The sequence below is a fragment of the Thunnus thynnus genome, chromosome 6 (assembly GCF_963924715.1).
Source record: "Thunnus thynnus chromosome 6, fThuThy2.1, whole genome shotgun sequence".
NCBI classification, from domain to species: domain Eukaryota; kingdom Metazoa; phylum Chordata; class Actinopteri; order Scombriformes; family Scombridae; genus Thunnus; species Thunnus thynnus.
Genome location: NC_089522.1, coordinates 33,219,389 through 33,239,378, shown reverse-complemented (window position 1 = coordinate 33,239,378; position 19,990 = coordinate 33,219,389). Strand labels below are relative to the sequence as shown.

Sequence of the window (19,990 nt, the reverse complement as noted above, 5' to 3'; positions counted from 1 at the left end):
CGGTAGCGTCTGCCGTACACAGAACTACTCTCTGGAGACTGAAAACATGATGCTGTTATTAGTCTTTGGAGTCGTTTCTAAACAAACTAACAAGACCAAACTCTTCATGATGAAGGAACATGTCACCCAGTGCAGCGCTGTGACTCACTGACGTGTTTTTAATAAGATATATCAGGCTTTAGATACACACACAATACTTGTTAGTAGATCAGTTGATTGTTGGTTTGGATCCAAACATGAGAGGTTAGAGCTGTTAGAAAGTAGATTTTCTTTGAGTAAAAACAAAACAAAGCACAACTGGTTCTGGTTTCTGTTGTCTTTATTAGTGGAATGGAATATACACCTCTGTGCTTTAATGCTGTTTTCTCCTTCACTCATTCATCACGTCCACTCCTCTCTCTCACTGAGACTGAACATCACCGTTCATCAGTTCACTGGAGGAAACACAGTTGGAGTCTGAGGCATCTGAAGTGATGTTTAACATCTTACCTGTTCACTATATCTCCCGTTTTGTTTCCCTATTTGTCATGTTAGGACCAGACCAATGTGCTTTGTGATTTGGTCCAGTTTGTTGGTTTGTTTAGTTAATTTTAAGGACAGGAATGAAACTTGAAAATTACAGAACAGCTCCAGTTGTGTAAACATCACTTCAGGTTAAGAGCGACTCATCCATTGAGACATTTTCAGTTAATAAAAGCAGCTGAAGACCAACTTCAAAACATGTTTTAGCTGAAAAACGCTGACTTCACATGTATAAAAAAATCAATTACATATGTAACTCTGGTTGGATGAATAGATGAGCCTCAGAGACAGTACATACAGTACATGTTGAACAGGAAGAATCAAACAGAACTTTCCACACTGCTGATAGTTTGTTTGTTTTTATTTTTGGTCCAGAGCAGCGGTTCCCAACTTGGGGTTTTAACCCCCTAAAACAGGTCACAAGATAAATCTAAGAGGTCATGAGAAGATTAACATCAACGTCTTCCTGCTTTTCTTTTATGAGATGTTATAATCTTTGCTTTTTTCTCTTTTCAATAGTTGTGTTTCCATCCACCTGTTTTTATTTTCAATTTGCACGAGTGGAAACACCAACAACTTCAAAAAAAAACTTTGAATATCTGCACAAAGAGTTTCCTGTTGTCTGAGGTGTAACAGCAGCTGTGTGGATGAAAAGCAAATGTAAACAGACTGAGTGAATAAATGATGACGAACATGAATCATGTGACTTAAACGTCACTGAAGAGATGAAAACATCAGATCTGTGTGGAGAGATGATGAGGAGATTGTAACCTTCTTCACATCAATACATGAAACTAACAGAAATGTCATATTTCCATCATGTTTTCCATCGTTTGAGCTTTGATTGACGCTCTTTTAATGACGTCATCTCGTTGTCTTCTTCTTCTGTGACGATTTAATGGCACCGATTAAAGAATTAGTTTATCTGTCTTTAATATTCACATAACAGCAGTGGATGGAAACAAACATTCACATTTTCTTTTGTTGATTTTATCTGGAAATTCAGTCAAAATTTGCGCTACATGTGGATGGAAACTTGGCAAATTTTTGTTAATTTTAATCTAATAATCACTTTAAAACTGTAAAATTTGGTCATAACTGGTAGACGTGCAAACCGAGACAAAGTTTTAAAAGGTTACAGGCTGCCAAAACTTGGGAATCACTGCTTTAAATTTCTTCTGGACAAAAAAACCCAAAGAACTGCTTTTACAATGAACACTTGAGACTAAATTCAGCTGAGAGAATAATAAAGTTACTGTACAATCAATATATTGTAATCTACTAACCACTGTAATCATCCAATTTACTGGATGATGAATGATCAATAATCTCTGAATTGTGATTAATATCTCAAAATCAAAATCATATAGTCACAAAACTACTAATTTAATGACGTCAAAATGCTAAATCAACTTGTTTTTCTTTATTTGATATCATGTTGATCAATTGTAATAAGAATATAAATCAAAATAACGTGTTTTTTGATTGTTTGTCTTCAGATATTTCCTGTCAGTCACGGCGATCATTAAACACAACACACACCTGAGTAAACAGGTAAACAGGTAAACAGCAGCTGAGTCGTGGTTCCCAGCCGTTACCCACAAGCCTCTTCACCAGCCAAACGTTAAACACGCTCTGATAATTTACTCACAACGCCAACATTTCATTTTCAGGAACAGTCGACCTCCTCTGTGACCTACAGTTACCCAGAACACCCTTCTCTGCGGAGGTCTGCAGAGACTTTGGAGAATCATAATTTCAGCTTTTTTCATTTAAACAAATATCCTTATCATTCTGATAAAATACACTTAGTGTGTTTGATGTTGTTAATTAGTTGCACACGCTGTAAATGCAGTTTTTAGATAAAGGGTTGTGTTACTAAGTACATTTACTCAAGTAAACAATTTGTAGGTGTTTTTACTTTATTTCCATTTTTTGCTACTTCTACTCTTCTTCATTTCAGAGGGAAATATTATACTTTCTACCCCACTACATTTATCTGACAGCTGTAGTTACTTTTCAGATTAAACAGTATCTAATAAACTTTAATTAAACCAGTAGTTCCCAAACGTTTCGGCTTGTAACCCTGTGTGTAGATGTGGCTCTTTGTCATGTTACAGATGTTTGAGTTCCAACAAATCAATAACTGTTTGAGGCCCAAAGAGATAAAACTTTCCAATATTTCACAAAAAAGCAAAGTTTAGAGAAAAGTCTGTAAAATGAAGATTGATATATTGAATATTTAAATTTAGCTGATAATACTTGTGTACTTTTACTTAAGTAGGATCTTAAATGCAGGAATTTTACTTGCAGCACAGTTGCCAGAATAAAATGTACGTCTCTACAAACCACAGATATGTTGAACCTCTACGTTTTAATACATATCAACAGTTCTACAATATGTATCATAGGTCAGTAGTTGTCAAGGACCCTAAACTGGAACAAGTTAGACCACAGACCCCCATCTGATAAGATGTTTGCTTTTAGATGTTTTATTACAGAAAGTGTTTGAAACCCTTGACCAAAACAGTCACACATTCTGTCATTGTGTTACTTATGGTTGGAATTATAATGAAAATAAATTATTCCCCCTTTTGCTGAAGACCCCCTCAAACTCCCTCAAGGACCCCGGGGGGTCCCTGGACCCCACTTTAGAACCACTGTTATAGGGAAAGTGACGTAGTTCAGATGACATCTATATGGGCTTCCTTCTTTGGAGGAGGCGGGTTGGATGGTTAGTTTGATGGCAGACGACGGCCTCGAGACTACTGTTCACTTCCTGTTTCAACCAACAAAACCGAGTATTTGGCTATTTTAATCCAAACTATGATCTTTTCCTAAACCTAACCAGAGCTTAACCACAGCGTTGTCACAACATAAAACATCATTATTCAACTCATAACAGCATTAAATGACGCGCAAAAGCTGGAAATGTGATGAACATTCGAAAATAGAGATTCAACGTATCTGTGGTTCTGTGGTTTGCAGAAACGTTTAATGCCAACATTTTATTCTGGCAACTGGGTTGAATGAAGTATTTTTACATTGTGGTATTTCTAGTTTTACTTGAGTAAAGTATCTGAGTACTTCTTTCACCACTGGTTGGGTTTAAATCATTAAACACATGACGAGGAACAAATCTTTACATTTTTACTCACTTTTTAGTCATTTTACTAATGATTATGATCATGGCACAAATAAATAATTTGGAGGAACAGGAAGGGCACAGCGTGTATTGTGATATTATGGATTATTAACTGATTTGTACGTTTTTTTTTACAAAGCTTTAAAATAATGTAGAAGAAGAAGTGGCGGTCGGCTGGGAGCCATGGCTACACAACAAAGTGAACAAAAGAAGAAAACAGACACTGAGAAGAAAAAAAAAGATCCGTCCAAGTGAACACAGTCTGTTCAGTCTCGTCTCTCTTTAAACTGCAGGAGAAAACAGATAAAATACCTATAACGGTATCCATGCATATTTGTGACTGCTCATCATACCAACACACACATTCATACAAACACACACACACACTCTTTGCATTCTGGCGAGGAACATGCCTGAATGATTTTTATTTTTAAAATCAATAATTCATTTATATAATCTGTTTTATTTCTTCTTGGTAATGTGGTGGTGCAAACACTCGTCTTGAAAAGTTTGGGGACGGGGGGGGGGGGGATGAGGAAAACAAACCAACGACTGATAGGAGAGAAAAAATAAAGTCCTCATGCAAAAGAACGGATGATGAGTTTTTTTTCCCCCATTGTGTTGTTTTTTTTTCTAGTTTTTTCTCTGATATGGTTGATAATTCCTATGATCAGTAGTGCTACTTCTACTGTACGAGGCTCATGCACGGAGGAACGCCAGAAAGATACCCGACGACTTTCTTCTCTATCTTTTTTTTTCTTTTTTGGGGGGGGGGTGGGGAGGGGGTGGGGAGGGGGGTTGAGGATTTGACTGGAAGATGCAGGTGAAAGTTTATGATACAAAATATGTTACAGTATGTACGTCTTGTCTCCTGTCTGTGTGTCACTCACTCACACTCGCCTCTGATGGTCGAGGAAACGCGTCGCCAAAATACTCTCAAGAGCAAAAGTCGCATGAGGCCGATGGCGTGCACTCTGAAAACGGACGGGACAGATTTTCAACACATCTGGGCACGAGACACCAGCGTGATTCTCGTTTGTGTGTTGAGAAATGTCACAAATGTGTGTCTGAAAAATGCATTTTAAAAGAAACTTCAGCAGAGAAAGACAAAGTCCTGTCGCTTGTTTAAGCGAGTTGTTCTACTGACCTCTTCCTCAAATCTGAAAAATCAGGTTTACTGTCCATATTCTGACATAAATGAGTATACTGTTTAAATGGAAAGTAACATTTTTAACACATCATCATTTTAACAAAGTTATAACAACAATAATTTGCATCTTATCGTGTTACAGGTGACGCAGTGACCTCGCAGGGCTGAACTCAACTCAGAAGATATTCACAGTCGTCAGATCTCTGGTAATTATAAGTTTGTTTCGCCTGTTGTATAATTATTCTGTGTTTACTTCTGTTGGTTTGTTTGAGTGTGGACTGGTGGACGGTTGTTGCTTTTGTGTTTTTACTGGTCTTGTCTGACTTGAATATCTGCCAACTTACCTGTTTTCTCCTTCAAGAACCACAATGGAAATAAGCTTTTAGCTTTATTTTGTTTTTATTATTGATAATTTAATTAATTGTATGTCAGGATTGAGTGACTACAGTTTTGTTTGCACTTTTATTTATTTATCTATCTATCGATCTGTCTATTGATCTATCTATTAGGGATGTGCAGAAAACCCAGTATTTGTATTTGTATTTGTATTTGTATTTGTTGAGGCAGCAAAATTATTTGTATTTGTATTCAAATAAAAGTGGAAAGAGGCTTAAAAATCCTGTTTTTGCTTTTTATTACACTTTTAATTTTAAAGTTACAATAAGTGTTCATGAATAAACTACCTTATGAAGGAGGTCCCCACACCGGGTCTTGAACTGGAGTCTCCCAGATTATAGACGACTGCGCTGACTACTGAGCTAAAACTTTACTCATCGCCTTGTTGCGGACAGACCTCTAACTAACAAATATTTTTTAAAATATTTGTATAAAACAAATATTTGTAAAAAAAAAAAAAAACCTATTATTTGTGCTTTGCCGAATAATGTATTTATGTTCGGGCACACCCCTACCATCTATCTATCTATCTATCTATCTATCTATCTTTAACAGCGCTGTCAGCTGACGAGTCGCTCACTGGACAGTAGAGGAGGTTTGTACCCATTAAATTTGGGTTCAATCACCATGAACAACAGACTGTGACTGACCTGAAGTGAGCTCTTGAGCTTCTTTTATGTTTTAGTGAGTTCTATTCGATTGTAAATGTTTAAACTGAGCAGGTGATCAGATGTTTATGTCAGAATATGGAAAAAAAACAACAACATGTTTTTGTGTTTTTCACAAATGCTAACTGCAAACTCCTTTGACACAAACGTTAACTTTTTACACCTGAACTGATTCTTTTGCATCCTGGAAGCATTTTTCTTTTTCTTTGTCAGGGAATCTTTATGAAATGGGAATATTCTTCACAAAGACTGATGGAAGAAACCTTCTTTGAGAAAATGTTGCTTAATGTTTAGCTGACGATTACGTGTTGTTTCTCATTCTTTTGAACTAATACTTTTGAAGTAAAACTGAAATATGTCAATATGTTCAAGCTGACGTATTCTGCTCTCATGATGAATGTATTTATTTTCCCAGAGTGCACGTCATCAGTACAAATATGATTTTTAATGCTGAAGAGCTTTTAGCGTTGTCGTTTCTCTTTTCCATTGAAATCTATTGCAGAATACTTGTTATGCTCTCACATAACAAATGAATTTCTTAGTTGCTTTACATTTTGTTCCCTGCAATAATTACTGTAGTTTTTAAACACACACATTATTATTGTTATTTTTATTATTCTGTTCATTTATTGATGCTATTTTCCTGCTTGTTGTAATGTTGCATATTTTGAAAAGTAAAAGGCTTTCGTTCCCAGTCTGGGCGCCAGTGTCACACCGATAAACACTTCTTGAGCTACAGACCAGACCAGTTCATATCAGACCAGATGAATCCAGTCCAGGATCCGTCATTTAACCCTTCTCTTTCCACAGTCCCTTTTAGAAAACCAGGTAAGTCCAGTGCTGCTCAGACCAGCTCGCTTCAGCCTGTTTGACTCTTTGAAGTTACGATCAGCTGAGTGTAGTCGTGTGAACAGTTTTCAGGCTCAGCATAGATCAGTTTGAACCCGCTCAGTTCGGTTTATGTGTTTCAGCAGTGTCTTTATCATCATTCGAAGATTTTCACGTTCCTTCACCTCTTGCAACAGGGTTCTGATAAAAAGCTCAAACATTCTCGCTCATGATTTCCCTGACTTTCCTAAAAACATGACCTGAAGCTGCTGAACTTTCTGTCCAGCACTGACTGAGCTTTACCCTCAAAACTCCAGACTCCATTTGACGAAGGATTTCATCCTCCTAAAAGACTTTATGAATCATTGTCAGGATTTAAATGTACGAACTTTACATTTCAAGCAAAAGAGGTCCAACGATTAGCTCAACTGAGCAGCATTTTCACTGTAATCAGGCCTCCAAGATCCAGTCTGTTGCTGACAAAGACAAGAAATGATCCTGAAGAAAGCCTCCTGGTTCGAATGATGCTTAAATATGTTTGCATCATTCTCTGTGCTCTGATTTTACCTGTAATGGCCTTATAAACATCACCTGTCAAATATCGGAGCCACTGTAAGGCCAGAAAGCCTCTGAAGCCTCTGAGGGTTGTTTGGTTGTCTACCCATCGTCTCAATCGCATCTTTTTCCAAACACAGAAGAGTTCGACGCTGAAGCAGCTGAGTCCTAAATCCTCCAATCATCCAACAGTCTCTTAGATTCAGCTGTGAGACCGACACCGTCCTCTTAGTCTTTTCATGCCGGGTTCAGACTCAAAAATACGACCATGGTCTTCAGCTGCCGTTTTGTATCCCTCCTGTAAAGTGTGATGTTCAGTCGGGATGCAAAATGACACCAACAAAACCAACCTGTCAGCTGGTTTCGGGATGCTGAATGTCTTTCACAGGAAGTCTTGGCATCTTTTCTGATGTTGGTCGAGAATGAGCTCTCCCCGAGGTTTGTGCAATGGGGTTAAAGGTCAAAATTGTGCAGGGGGGTCAAGTGCGTGTTTGGGGTCTAAAATGTGCATGAAGGGTGATTCTTAAGACTTTTAAGGTCTCTGATGTTTGCTTGATTTTCCAGCTTCCACTGACTGCCGATTTTGCATCATTGTATGTTTTGCCTCCCGTCTGGTCAGCCATTTTGTCTCCATTGCGGTTCATTCCATGTAATCCACAAAATGATGAGAGGAAGTGAAAGCAGCGGTACGTAACGTATCCGTCTGACTAGTCTTGGTCCCCGAATTCTCAGCTAGCAGCGCTCCGGGTTCAGGATTGGAGTTTCAGAGGGATTCTTAAAGTTCTCGGGGAGGGAGGCTGGTGGGGTGGCGGGGTGGGTGTTGGTCAGGGAGGAGGTGGGTGGGGTGGGGGGAGGGGTTACAAGGAGGAGATTTTGACCGTGTCCTGGGTGTAGGCTGTGGCCCGGGTGTTCCGCAGGATGCCTGGGATGGGGGCGGGCGATGGAGGGAGGCTCTCGTCGGGCGTGTTGGCGGGCGGCGTTGGGATGCTGATGATGGCGGCGGTGAAATCTTGTTCGCCACAGTTCAGCTTCAGGTCGTCCGCCTGAGCATTCAGACTGGAACGACTGAGAGAGACAAACACACAGACGCATGTTAATTTAATCAGATGTTGTTAAAAGTCCTGAGGTCAAAAGTCCGTCAGATTTAGTCAACTGAGACATTTTAGTCCAGTTTTATTCATTAGTTTCCATCCAAACATAATGCAAATTTTACCAAAATATCCAGAAAGTCAGCAAAAGCAAACACATATTAATGCACATTCCCCTCCACTACCATTATGTTATATTTGGATGGAAACATGGACTTAACAGTACTGGACATGTGGAAAAAACATCTTGTTTAAACGTTTGTAGAATATACAGTATGTCCAGAAATAGTTTTATCCTCTTTCAAAAAATGGGAAAAAATATGCAAATTAGCAGCAGCATCATTATAGTTTATATTTCCTCAGAGAGAGTGAGGAAAATTCAACTTTCAGTTCAACCTTAAACAAATTATGTTATATTGAATGAAATCTTTCATGATTGAAAAAACAAAAATACCAACATATCAGCCTGTTTAGGAACCAAACTTTTACTTAATTAGTATTTTTCATTTGAGTATTTTTACATTGCTCTATTGGTATTTTTTACTTAAGTAAAGGATCTGAATACTCTCCCTGTGATGTTCATCCTACCTGAATGGAGCTATGTACTTGCTTTGAATCTTTAACGTTATGCTAAACTATCTTAAATCCTGTCACAGTACATAAATCAGTCTAGAGTGGGTCATCTTGAGTCCGTCTACAGTTGTCTTATCTCTCAGTGTGTCTCAGTGTCTGAGTTTACGTTTGTGGTGGTATGGAGGTGGTTTTGATGTGCAGGGTGTCCAGCTCCTGAACGCTCCCCCGGCTGACAGACACAGTGGAGTTGGCCAGTCGCATGGCGGCTCTCCTCCTGGCCCGGCGGGGGCAGCAGCCGGTGGAGTTGTTCTGCGCCCCCTGCTGGCTGGACAGGGAGGTGCTGCGACTGGTCCTGAAGCCCACCGACTCCGTCATACACAGCTCGCTGTAGGTTATCTCGTCTGTGAACTCGTGGTTCTGTGAGGGGAGGGAGGGAGGTGAGAGGTCAGAGGTCAGCCAGATAAGCAGACTGTAACCTTACAGCTTTATGTCAGAAGAGGGAAGAGAAGACCAAACATGAATAAAGGACAGTTTCATACAGTATGTAATCAATCGTTGATAATCTTCCACGTTGGCTTAAAAGTTGAGTTTCTTGGAAGTTTATAGATTAAAAGATTAAAAGGTTTTACTTTCAAGCTCAAAGCAGCTGAGAATTTCTTAAAGTTTTAAACAAATTAAAATTTAAACATCTACAACTGGCAAAACTACTGAATGGACATTGTGGTTAGATTATTACGTCCAAGGTCAAGAGTGAAAGTCCTTAAAATAATGTTTGTGTCAGTCTTAACTTTAAGACTCCTCAGCTTGTGGTCTAAGAGTAATCCACAAGACATTTTAGCAGTAAAAGAAGCTCCTCAGTCTGAGAGAAGTTACAGGAAGTCATATTTTATTTTATATTATTTTTGTATTTAAACTTTATTTAATTAGGTAGGTCTCATTGAGATTCAGATCTCGTTTCCAAGAGACACCTGAGAACAAGAAACCTTCTTAATGACACAATCAGCAAATAGAAACAGCACAGCTGCGGACAGACAAGTATCCACCCTTCATATTCCATATGGACGGAGACTCTGTGAGACCCACCACAAGAAAACCAAGCAGACCAGGCTGCAACTGCAGGAGCATGAAGTGGCAGTTGAGTTTGAATGAGACATCACTGCCACCAGAGTCGCCCATGTGCTCAAATAAAGGAACTATTTACAAATATACACCATGTAGACATCCAGAACCGAGGTGTTAGTCGCAACCAAGGCTTCGCTGGTCCGGTCAGACGCTAAGGCCAGCTGTAATGGGTGGGAGGCCACTCAGGTAGCCTGCCAGATGCAAGGCTAATTTCCAAAGAAAATGACGTTCATGCACTAGAACCTGATAAAAGTGGACGGAGTCGACCAAGAGGCCATCACACAAATCTCAGATAGAGAGGCGCCTCACCACAAGATAGACGGGCCCCATGTGGATGCACATGCACCCCTACTGGGATCGGCCTGCCTACACCCTTATCCGCCTGTTGGATTGTATCCATAATTCAATGAGAGAGCCTAGCCTTGGAGAGCGGTTGCCCGAGGCAGTTAGGTCAGTGACAGACAAACAGCTGGCCTGTGGCCCTGAGGGCACATGTCCAATGAATGTACGCTGTCAAGGCCCTGATGGGGAAGTGGGGAAATATGCACTTACTGGCCCTATTCACCCCCCATACATACAGTCAGCATACTGACACAGAAGCCTGATTCGGACTGTGGAGGCAGGTCAGTTACCGGTAAAAACAACTACCAAATGGTGAATACCCGCACCAACATACGTCCACCCGCTTCCTCCTACTAGGTCAGATCCACAAGGGACTGTGACTGTGTGTGTGTATATATATATATACGTCAATATGATTTACAAGGTCAGCTTTCACGTGGGCAATGTCTGTGTGAGCAGACTGCTGCAATGCAACTGCTGCCACACGTCCACCAAGCTGTGTAGGAAGACAACACAGCGATCGAGAAAGGGGCCCGTAGACCAACTATCGACATCAAGGAACTGAAGAGGCCACCAACATGTGTTGCTTATTTAACCTCTTATTGCTAATCAGTGCGTGGCCTCCACATGTTACATGTCTCAGTATCCCTGTCAGCTGCGTCCACAGTGGTCAGTCCCTGTACATATGGAACATGTAGAACTCATCTTATCAACATTAAACGTTCCAGCTAAGAGTTTCCTCTTTTTCTTCCTCTTTAGTCACGACTGCTGAGAACAACTTTTGCTGAGGAATGGGAGACATGAAACAAAATCAAATATCGACGTCAAACTCAGTCTGCATGTTGATATATTTAACTGGTAATCGAGCAAATCTTCATCCTTTGATGAGGTTATTCTGTAAAGCACCAGTTTCACAGAGTAATCCAGCGATGGCATCAGATCATGATTATTTAATGTTCCCTTAAAGAAATGTTAAACAAAGATTGTCTGAGGAACAATGAAGAATGCTAACTGTATTTTTTCAAATTGTTTCAATTTGTCATTGGGTTGATTGGATCTTTATTAACTCCTCCATCTAATAATGTTTTTAACAGATTGTTATTGTTGTATTTGTCCAAACCTTTGACACAGCGAGGTTCATCACCAGCAGCAGCTGACTGACTGACTGCAGGTGTCTCAGACTGAATATGTTTAATTAATTACTTTTAAAAGCATATTTAAATTGAATTAAAAGACCTAATTACCTCCCCAACATATCAAAACAATCCAAAAACAGCTAAATGAAGGATTGTGCAATTCTTCACTACCGAGACTCTAAAAATATACAGTTAGCAGTACATGAATGTGCTAAAAATATCAACATGCACATGGAATTTGTTTCTACTGGACTCGTCAATATATTACTATGTTTGTATTTTGGCAGTTTTATGAATTAGTCTTTAGGAAGCTTCCTGGTGGGAAGTCGATGTGTGTGTGAATGATGTGAACACAGTGAACTCACCGTAGTCTTCTCCAGACAGTGCAGCAGGTGGTTGTGTTGATGCTCAAACGCTGATCTGTTCTTCACACACAGAGCCGTGCTGTCACTGTCCCGGTCCTGAACACACACACACACACACACACACACACACACACACACACATTACTTGTAGACATAATTAAAACTGTATTATTGTTCTATAAAGTTGCATCCGTGTGTCACCTCAGATAATTTCACATCATCAGCTTTTCAGTTGATGTGTTGAACTTATTTCCACATCCAGCAGTTACGGAGCAACATTATCATTCATGTGGAGTCGTGTTTCTGTCCTCTCCTCCTCACGACGACAAAGCCTCAGATTACACAAACTGAAAGATTCATCCTCCTCTTCCTCCTTTTCTTCATACTCTTATTTTACACACTTTCTCCTCTCTTCTTCTGCTGCACCCTCTCATTTCTCCCCACTCATCCTCCTCCTCCTCTTCTTCACCCTCATTATGCGCTATAAATCCATCCAACAGTCATCCCTGTCTGCTGCTCAGCGCTGAAGAGGGATTAAGACTCAACAATATCTGTGTGTGTGTGTGCGTGTGTGTGTGTGTGTGTGTGTGATCCATCCATTTCCTACCTGAAGCTTAAACCCATTTACTGATAAAACATTTAAACCTGGTGAATGTTTCATCCTCTGGCTAAAAAAAAAAAAAACAGCAGAGTCGTGATGAAGCAGATGAAGAATAAAAAAGTTCATCTGCACATTAACATCCAGTTTATTCTCTGGATATTGATTTATTTATAGTGTTATAAATATATATATATATATATATATATATATATATATATATATATATATATATGGAAATACATGTATATTTGTCGTTTTATTCTGTCATTTTTAACAGCTGATTTTGCTATAAATAAACTTTATTATTTAAAAGCTTTTTATATAGAAACCAGGCTGTCAGGCTGCAGCCTCAGTGGCGCCCTCCTGAGGTCCCCAAAGCTCATGACACACTAGAAACTGATGGATGGATAAAAAAAAAAAGAAATGGAGAAACAACTTGTCTTTTCTTCAAAATATAAAGTTTGTCCTGAAGGGGGCACCAGAGTAAAGGTGTTGTTACCTGGACGACACTGAAGCCACAAGCAGAAGGATTCAAACAGATAAAACTGTTATTTCATATATAAAACATAAAGATTATATTACAATAAATAAACTGTAGTTCCACTGCACCTGTTAGGACATTAGTGGTGAATATGCTTGAACACCAGATTAGAACCTAAAGTAAGAACGTGTTCAGTCTGGAGCCTCATGTGAAGCAGAATTCATCCAGACGTCTTCTGTGTGCAACAGTTACGTTCAGCTGCAGAAACAGGAAGGTTTAACGTCTCCCTGAATGATGATGAAGTCCATTTATGTTTTATTGCTTGTTATATGATGATTTTAAAGCTGCGCCATTTAGTAAAATGTCCTTAATTTCTGATGAATTTTTCTAAACGACTGATTATAAAAACTTGAGCTGTTGTGTTTCAGTACAGGAAACTTTTGTGTGGCTGATTTTTATGTGTAGAGTTTGGTGCAGAAGACAGAAGATGTTTCATCAGTTTCTGCAGCTCTATGTTTATGACACAATAACTAAACTAAAGTGAAACTGTCCTTGCTTATAGTTTTTTTTATACAATTGGAAAAACATGTTATCAAGTTGTTGATAACATGTGCAAGGGATTTATTGTGCCTTAACTTGACTGGAAGGACATCTGCTTGTTGAAGCTTGTTGATACCTGGGAGGAGAATTCACTGGTAGGAGGTCATCAAAGGGTTTAGCAGTGTAAGGCTATGTGCTTTATTATTTTACGACGTTGTTTTATTACCCTCTCTCTGTCAAATCCCTACTAGGACATGCTGTATTTAAACTGAGACTGTTTGGTTGTTTGCCCTTCTCCATGCTGGCACGTACGTACGAGTAAAGAGAGAAAGATTCATCACACTCTGTGTTTTTAATTCTTCAGAAATTCTCCTACAGTTTGGCGACGAGGACGGGACGGACGCTCGCTGACTGACACCTGGGTCTCGACTGAAGGTAAACCGCCGGCGTGAGTCTGCGGAAAGACAAACGGAGGACAGGATCCCGCCTGACGTCAGGCTCCGTCTACTTTGATAAGTGAGAAGGGTGTTATGAATCTTTGCTCTATAGTGAATCCATTTGCAAAATGGACTGTAACTGATGTAACTGATGGTAAAAAAACTTGACTCGGGGGGTTTATAGGTGCAGTTTTTTATGTCCTCACCACTAATCATTGTGTATTTTTCCTCAAATAAAGTATTTTGAACCGAGTCATCTGTGTGATCGCTCTGATTGGTCGAGGCTGAGCTCCAGGTGAGTAGCACCTGTGGCTACATGTGTGTTAGACAGAGATACTACAGCAGAGCGAGAGAGAGAGAGACGCAGACAGTGAAGCACATTTAAACAGACACAGAAAAGATGAAGATCTGCTGGCTCAGCAGTTTGGAGCTCAACCAATAACAAAAGTCCATCACAGTTTCTTCTCCCAGCGGAAACTTGGCAACACAACAACAGACGCAGGTCAGCAGAGAACAACAGAGAACAACAGAGAACAACAGAGAACAACGGATGAGTCGCAGACGATTCGGCTGATATGAATTTTCAGAAGCAAGTTTTGAGCAGAAAAGGCTGTTTTTTTTCCCCCCCACACAACATGTGTATTGTTGGAAAACTGTATTGTTAACATCATATGCAAACATAGATCTGTGTAAAAAAAGAGTTAAATCAGGGAACAAAAGTCTGACGCAGTAAAACACCACAGATTACATGACAGACTGAAACATGAGCTCCTCCAGTTTACTCTGCAACACGTGCAGGTAAATCGTCCTGTGCAGAGGTAAGAATACACCGTGTGTTAAGAGAGCTGGATACGGCGCCGCTGCTGCCATGTTTCCCTAATGGCCGCTTGCAGTATTGCTGCAGCTGAAGAAGCATTTTCACCTCCGACTGCAAAAACAAAGATATACACTGAAAACTAAGTAAAGAATTACTAAGAGACTAATTATTAAGAATGTTTGCCAGTTAACAACTGTTTTTTTCTTATAATTTGTACCAAATTGCACCATCCTCTTTGTAAAATCTTCTAAAAATTAAGTGTTAAATACGTGCAAATGACTTCAAGGAATTTTCCAGGATATTAGTATAAAATTAAAGGAAAATAAAGTGTCACCTCAGTTTCTGTAATACATCCATGACACACATCACTGCAGCTGCAGGTTACACTGTGATATTTGGCCGATAGTTCTCTAAATGTCTTTATCTTTCTCTTTCCATCCTTTTCTATCTACAACCTTCTTTTTCTCTCCGTTGACTGTTTCTCTCTCCTTTCTGTCTCTCGCTTTCTTTTCTTTTTCTTACTCTCTCTCTCTCCATCCCTGTCTGAATTAACTGGACTGTAATCCACTCCTCCTGAAACTATCGACTGTCACTGTGTGTGTGTGTGTGTGTGTGTGTGTGTGTGTGTGTGTGTGTGTGTGTATGTGTGTGTGTGTGTATGTGTCTCACCCCGAGTGTTCGGTCTTCTTTGTACTGGAGGAAGGCGTTGGCTGTGCCTTTCTTCGCCATGCGGATCCGAGCCAAACGCACTTTCTGTTGGATAGAAACACACAGGAAAAGCGCACCATCAGCACATCGCGCACACACACACACACGTGAACACACACACACACACACACGTGAACACACACACACAGTTAAAGTGAAGCCGTCAGACTTCATCTCTTGTCTTTCTTTAAAGTTACTAGCAGGAGCTTCAGTTTTGTGTTGATTTAGCGCCCTCTGTGGACAGAAGCGGTAGTGTTTCCCCAGAGTGAAGACTGCGATTCTCATGAGCGCCACCGTCTCGTGTCGTAAAGATCTGGCGCCTGCATTTGTTTTGCAGGATGCGTAGTGATGGGTTCATATATCTGTCTGTGGTTGTGTAAGATTACGAACCCAGCGATGTGTCAGCTTCCTGCAGGGTTGTGTGGAGATGTGGACGTGTTTATTTCTGCTTTAGAACGTAACCGCCGTGAAATAATCAGAAAATAATGTTTTATTTCTTTGATTCACTCCTTTGTTCTCGGTAACGCCGCTCGCTCTCTTCATTCACTCTCTAGCTCGCTCGGCCACCGCTGCTCTCTCGTCTTTTTTAAAACGAGTCGGCCGACAACAAATCTAACTTTAATGTCCCGCCCTCGTCCCAGTAGCGTCTCCGTCCTCCCTCATGCTACTCTGCTACTCTGGTCTGCGCGCCGTAAATCATTTCATCTGATTTAGCGGGGAATCCGACCCGGCGGCAGCATTTAGAATAACGATATAGAAATAGCCGATCTTCCTGCTGATTGGTTCATTTGCTTACGTAGGTCATATCGAGGCATCACGAGACTGTTTCAGAACCAGTTAAAAGTTCCTTGTAGTAACTTTAAACTCCTCTCAGGTGAGATTTTCCTCTAAAACATTAGATGTTAGAATCATTAAACCATCGTTAAAGGTGCAGTCAGTAATATTTTAAACTGGAAGTACATCCTGACAGACTCTCCCTTTAATCAGTATTGTGCTGTAAAGTTTCTGTTATTTGGATTAAACAACAGCACCAGTGTGATTTCATGCTGCATTCACTGTAAAACGGGAATTACAGCCGACATCACTCGGATGTCTGTAACAGGAACTGTTCAGCTGCTGACTCCTGCAGAATCTTTCTGAAGTTTTACAGACTTTTTGTCGATGTTTTTTTTTTTTTTTTTTTTTAAATATTTATGAGTATATTTATGTGTGCTGCAGCCGCTGCCACCTTAGCAAAAAAAAACATCAACATGCAGCATCAAGCTCGAGTATTTAATATGAGACAGAATGAAACCGTCGGTACCGTGGGGAAGTCGGGTTATTGCGGCGGCGAAATGTAATCATAAACAAGAATTTAATCACATATATAGAATATATATTCTGTAGTCTGGTGTATGAAAAATAAATAAATATTTGATGTGTGCCTCTTCGTCTCATCGTGAACAAAATAATGAATAAAAAAAAAAATACACTTTACAACTGTTAAAGAAAGTTTCTGCTGCCAGAATGAGAGGAATCATATCATATATTCTCCTCTCACATATAAATCTGTTTCCTCATATTCATGTGTTTTCCCTCCAACAGACACATTCTCACTCTCATGTTTATGTAATTTCCTTATGTACACATAGATCTTTGCATTTCTTTATGAGTGACTTTGTAGCTTCCATTTATTATGATTATTATTATTTATTATTCCATTATTATCCCTCAAAGAATAAACGCTGCTTTCACGCTGACTAAACTTATATCAGATTACATTTATATTGATCGTGTCTCTCAGACACAAACATGCAGCATTTTAATTTTCCTGCTGCTTTTGGTTTTATTTCTACAAAACTATTGATCGAGCAGAACGTGTAACTGTTACTTATTGAAAGTATGAAAATCATAAAACAGAATTGACATTTGATATTTTTAATAGTAACAACTATTATAAAAAAAATAACTGAGTCTCTATCTTGTATTTTTAAAATCTTCACAGTCGCCATAACAACACAATATGAAAATACTAAAATAATTTAAAAGGAGGCTCAACTTTACTTTACTGCAGTAATATCAGCCTGCTGTTTGTAAACAGAAGTATTTTGGTATGAAAAACACAATTTTTGATCAACAAATTATTCTGTATTACACATAAATGTCAAGTTCTTTGTGACAACCCAACCTGCTGGAAAACTGATCGATTGATTGATTGACTATTCAGTGAGTTATGATGACATCACAGCAGATATTTATGGTATTTTCACTTCCAGCAGTGTTACATTTGACACCTTATTCTGATTCTGAGTCTAGTTGCATTTTGTACGTCTTCTAAGCATTTTGAGGCGCCATCTTTGTCCCTTACAGTTACCATGGTTACAGGTTACCGTAAAAGGCACGTTGTGTTGAAAGTGTTACGGAAACGTTTCAGATTCGACCTCGTAAGATTGCTGCCGTGACTTTTATGTAAAAGCACTTCATATAGATCAACATAAAGAGATGCAGGTTCCCATGTTATCTGGATCTCCAGACTCAGACCTGCTGTGCTCTCATCTTGTCCGCTCGCTGGTTCTGGTGGTAGATTCGGCTGAAGTTGGACACGATGACGGGCACTGGCAGGGCGATCACCAGCACGCCGCTGAGCGAGCAGATGGAGCCGAAGATCTTCCCCGCGATGGTGTTGGGAACCATGTCGCCGTACCTGCAGGAAGAGAAGAGAGGCACATCATCAGTCAACATCACTCACCAAATTTATATCAAGTCATTTGTAGGAATTTTATTGATATGCACAACTAAAGAACAACAGAGATGATGATGAGATGATAGGCCCTGTGTTGAAAAGTAGTAATACCTTTAATGTTTCACTTGATATTTTTATTACGTTGTGTGTTTAATCAAATTATAACAAACATCCAGTGTGGAAGGTTCTGATTGGTTTCTGGGACTAAGGCCAGAATCGATGGATTGTGAGGGGAGCGACAGAGATCATGAGGTTGATTCACAATCATCATTGTTTTTTTTTCCTGCAAAAGGCAGGAAACATCATATCAGTGAAAACTTTGACCTGCTGGTGGCACCAGAGGATCAAAGTCATTAGGATCCATCATCTGAGAACCACAAACATCCATCAAGTTGATGTTGAAGTGTATCACAGCATCAATGAAAACTTTGACCTGCTAGAGCAGAGGTCCCACGGACCGGTTTAATGTTTAATGTCAGACAATATTTTCACGGACTGGCCTTTGAGGTGCGGCGGATAAATACAACAAACTAAAATGATACGACCGGCATAAAAACTGTGGTATTTTCTAAATATAATAATAAACCTGAATGCACTGTGTACTCGTATGCAACTTTATTAGCAGCGTCCTCGTAACATTGCGCCAACAACATAACATGAGTAACATCCTCTCTGCCCCCTGACGCTCTCTGGTCACTATGGTAACATTTAAACATGCCTTCAAAATAAGATACACCACAAAAACAAATATAAAGTGCATGAAAAATACAACTCGACATAACTCTGAATCAGTGGGAGCCTTGACGTTTGTTTTTTACTCATTTTGCTAGCTTGTGGGTTTAATTTTAGCGGTAATGTATCACATGACCAAGACAAGCGTCTTGACATGCGACGGATGTAATGGAGAGAATCCGGTCATTTTTCAAAATAAAACATTGTTCAGACTTAGATAATAAATAAAACGGAAATAATGTCAGTTATTTATTCTTTCTGTGCGGTCCGGTACCAAATGACCTACGGACCGGTACCGGTCCATGGACCGGGGGTTGGGGACCACTGCTCTAGAGGATATTCAGATATTCAAGAGACCTTGAATATCTGTTTTCAATCCATCAAATAGTCAAATAGTGAAGATATTCAACTTTGAACCACAAATGTTAACCTGCTGGTGGAAGAAACCACGGCGACAGAACAATCTGACATCATCATGAGGAGGAAGTAGAGGTGACTTTGCAAATGAAAGCATGGAGTATTTTTTTGTTATTGAACTTTGACTATTTTTAATGTCTGACATCAGAACAGCATATAAATAAAACACAAAAAACATGCTATGTCCCTTTGATGCAGCTTTGAGTCTTAAAGTTAAACATATAAAATGGAAAATCTTCTCATGTGGTAGAACAGAAATGACTGATTACAGATAGATGGGCTGATATCACAAGATGTATACTGTAAGGACACACACACACACACACACACACACACACACACACACACACACACACACACACAGGTTGCAGCCTTCACTTCTCATTGCACTGAGCCATAAATCACAGGTAGAGAGATGAGGAAGAGGAGGAGGAAGGGGAGATTACAGAGCGGGCAGGAGGCCAGGATGGTTTGTATGATTCTCCTCAGACACACTGAACACACACTGCTGCTCTGATCTCACTGTGAAACTCATCTTACACATTTCACATGGACACAATCACCAAGAATCACTTTCTCTCCATTTCTGGTTTCCATCAAGTGCAGCGAGAAAAATTAATTTCACTACGATCTTTCACTAACGTT

The 19,990-nt window shown here is 39.6% G+C and overlaps 1 protein-coding gene across 1 annotated transcript in view; it reads right to left on the bottom strand.

The window, feature by feature from the left end:
* Nucleotides 1-301: 301 nt before the first annotated feature.
* Nucleotides 302-19,990, bottom strand: part of kcnd1 (potassium voltage-gated channel, Shal-related subfamily, member 1) — an 80,183-nt gene continuing 60,494 nt past the window's right edge. The window contains exons 4-8 of the mRNA XM_067593479.1: nucleotides 17,995-18,157; nucleotides 15,436-15,519; nucleotides 11,891-11,986; nucleotides 9,092-9,342; nucleotides 302-8,329 (exon numbers count right to left, since the gene is read on the bottom strand). Of these exons, the coding sequence (XP_067449580.1) occupies nucleotides 8,122-8,329; nucleotides 9,092-9,342; nucleotides 11,891-11,986; nucleotides 15,436-15,519; nucleotides 17,995-18,157 (802 nt within the window). The 3' untranslated portion in view covers nucleotides 302-8,121. The remainder of the gene's footprint in view (nucleotides 8,330-9,091; nucleotides 9,343-11,890; nucleotides 11,987-15,435; nucleotides 15,520-17,994; nucleotides 18,158-19,990) is intronic.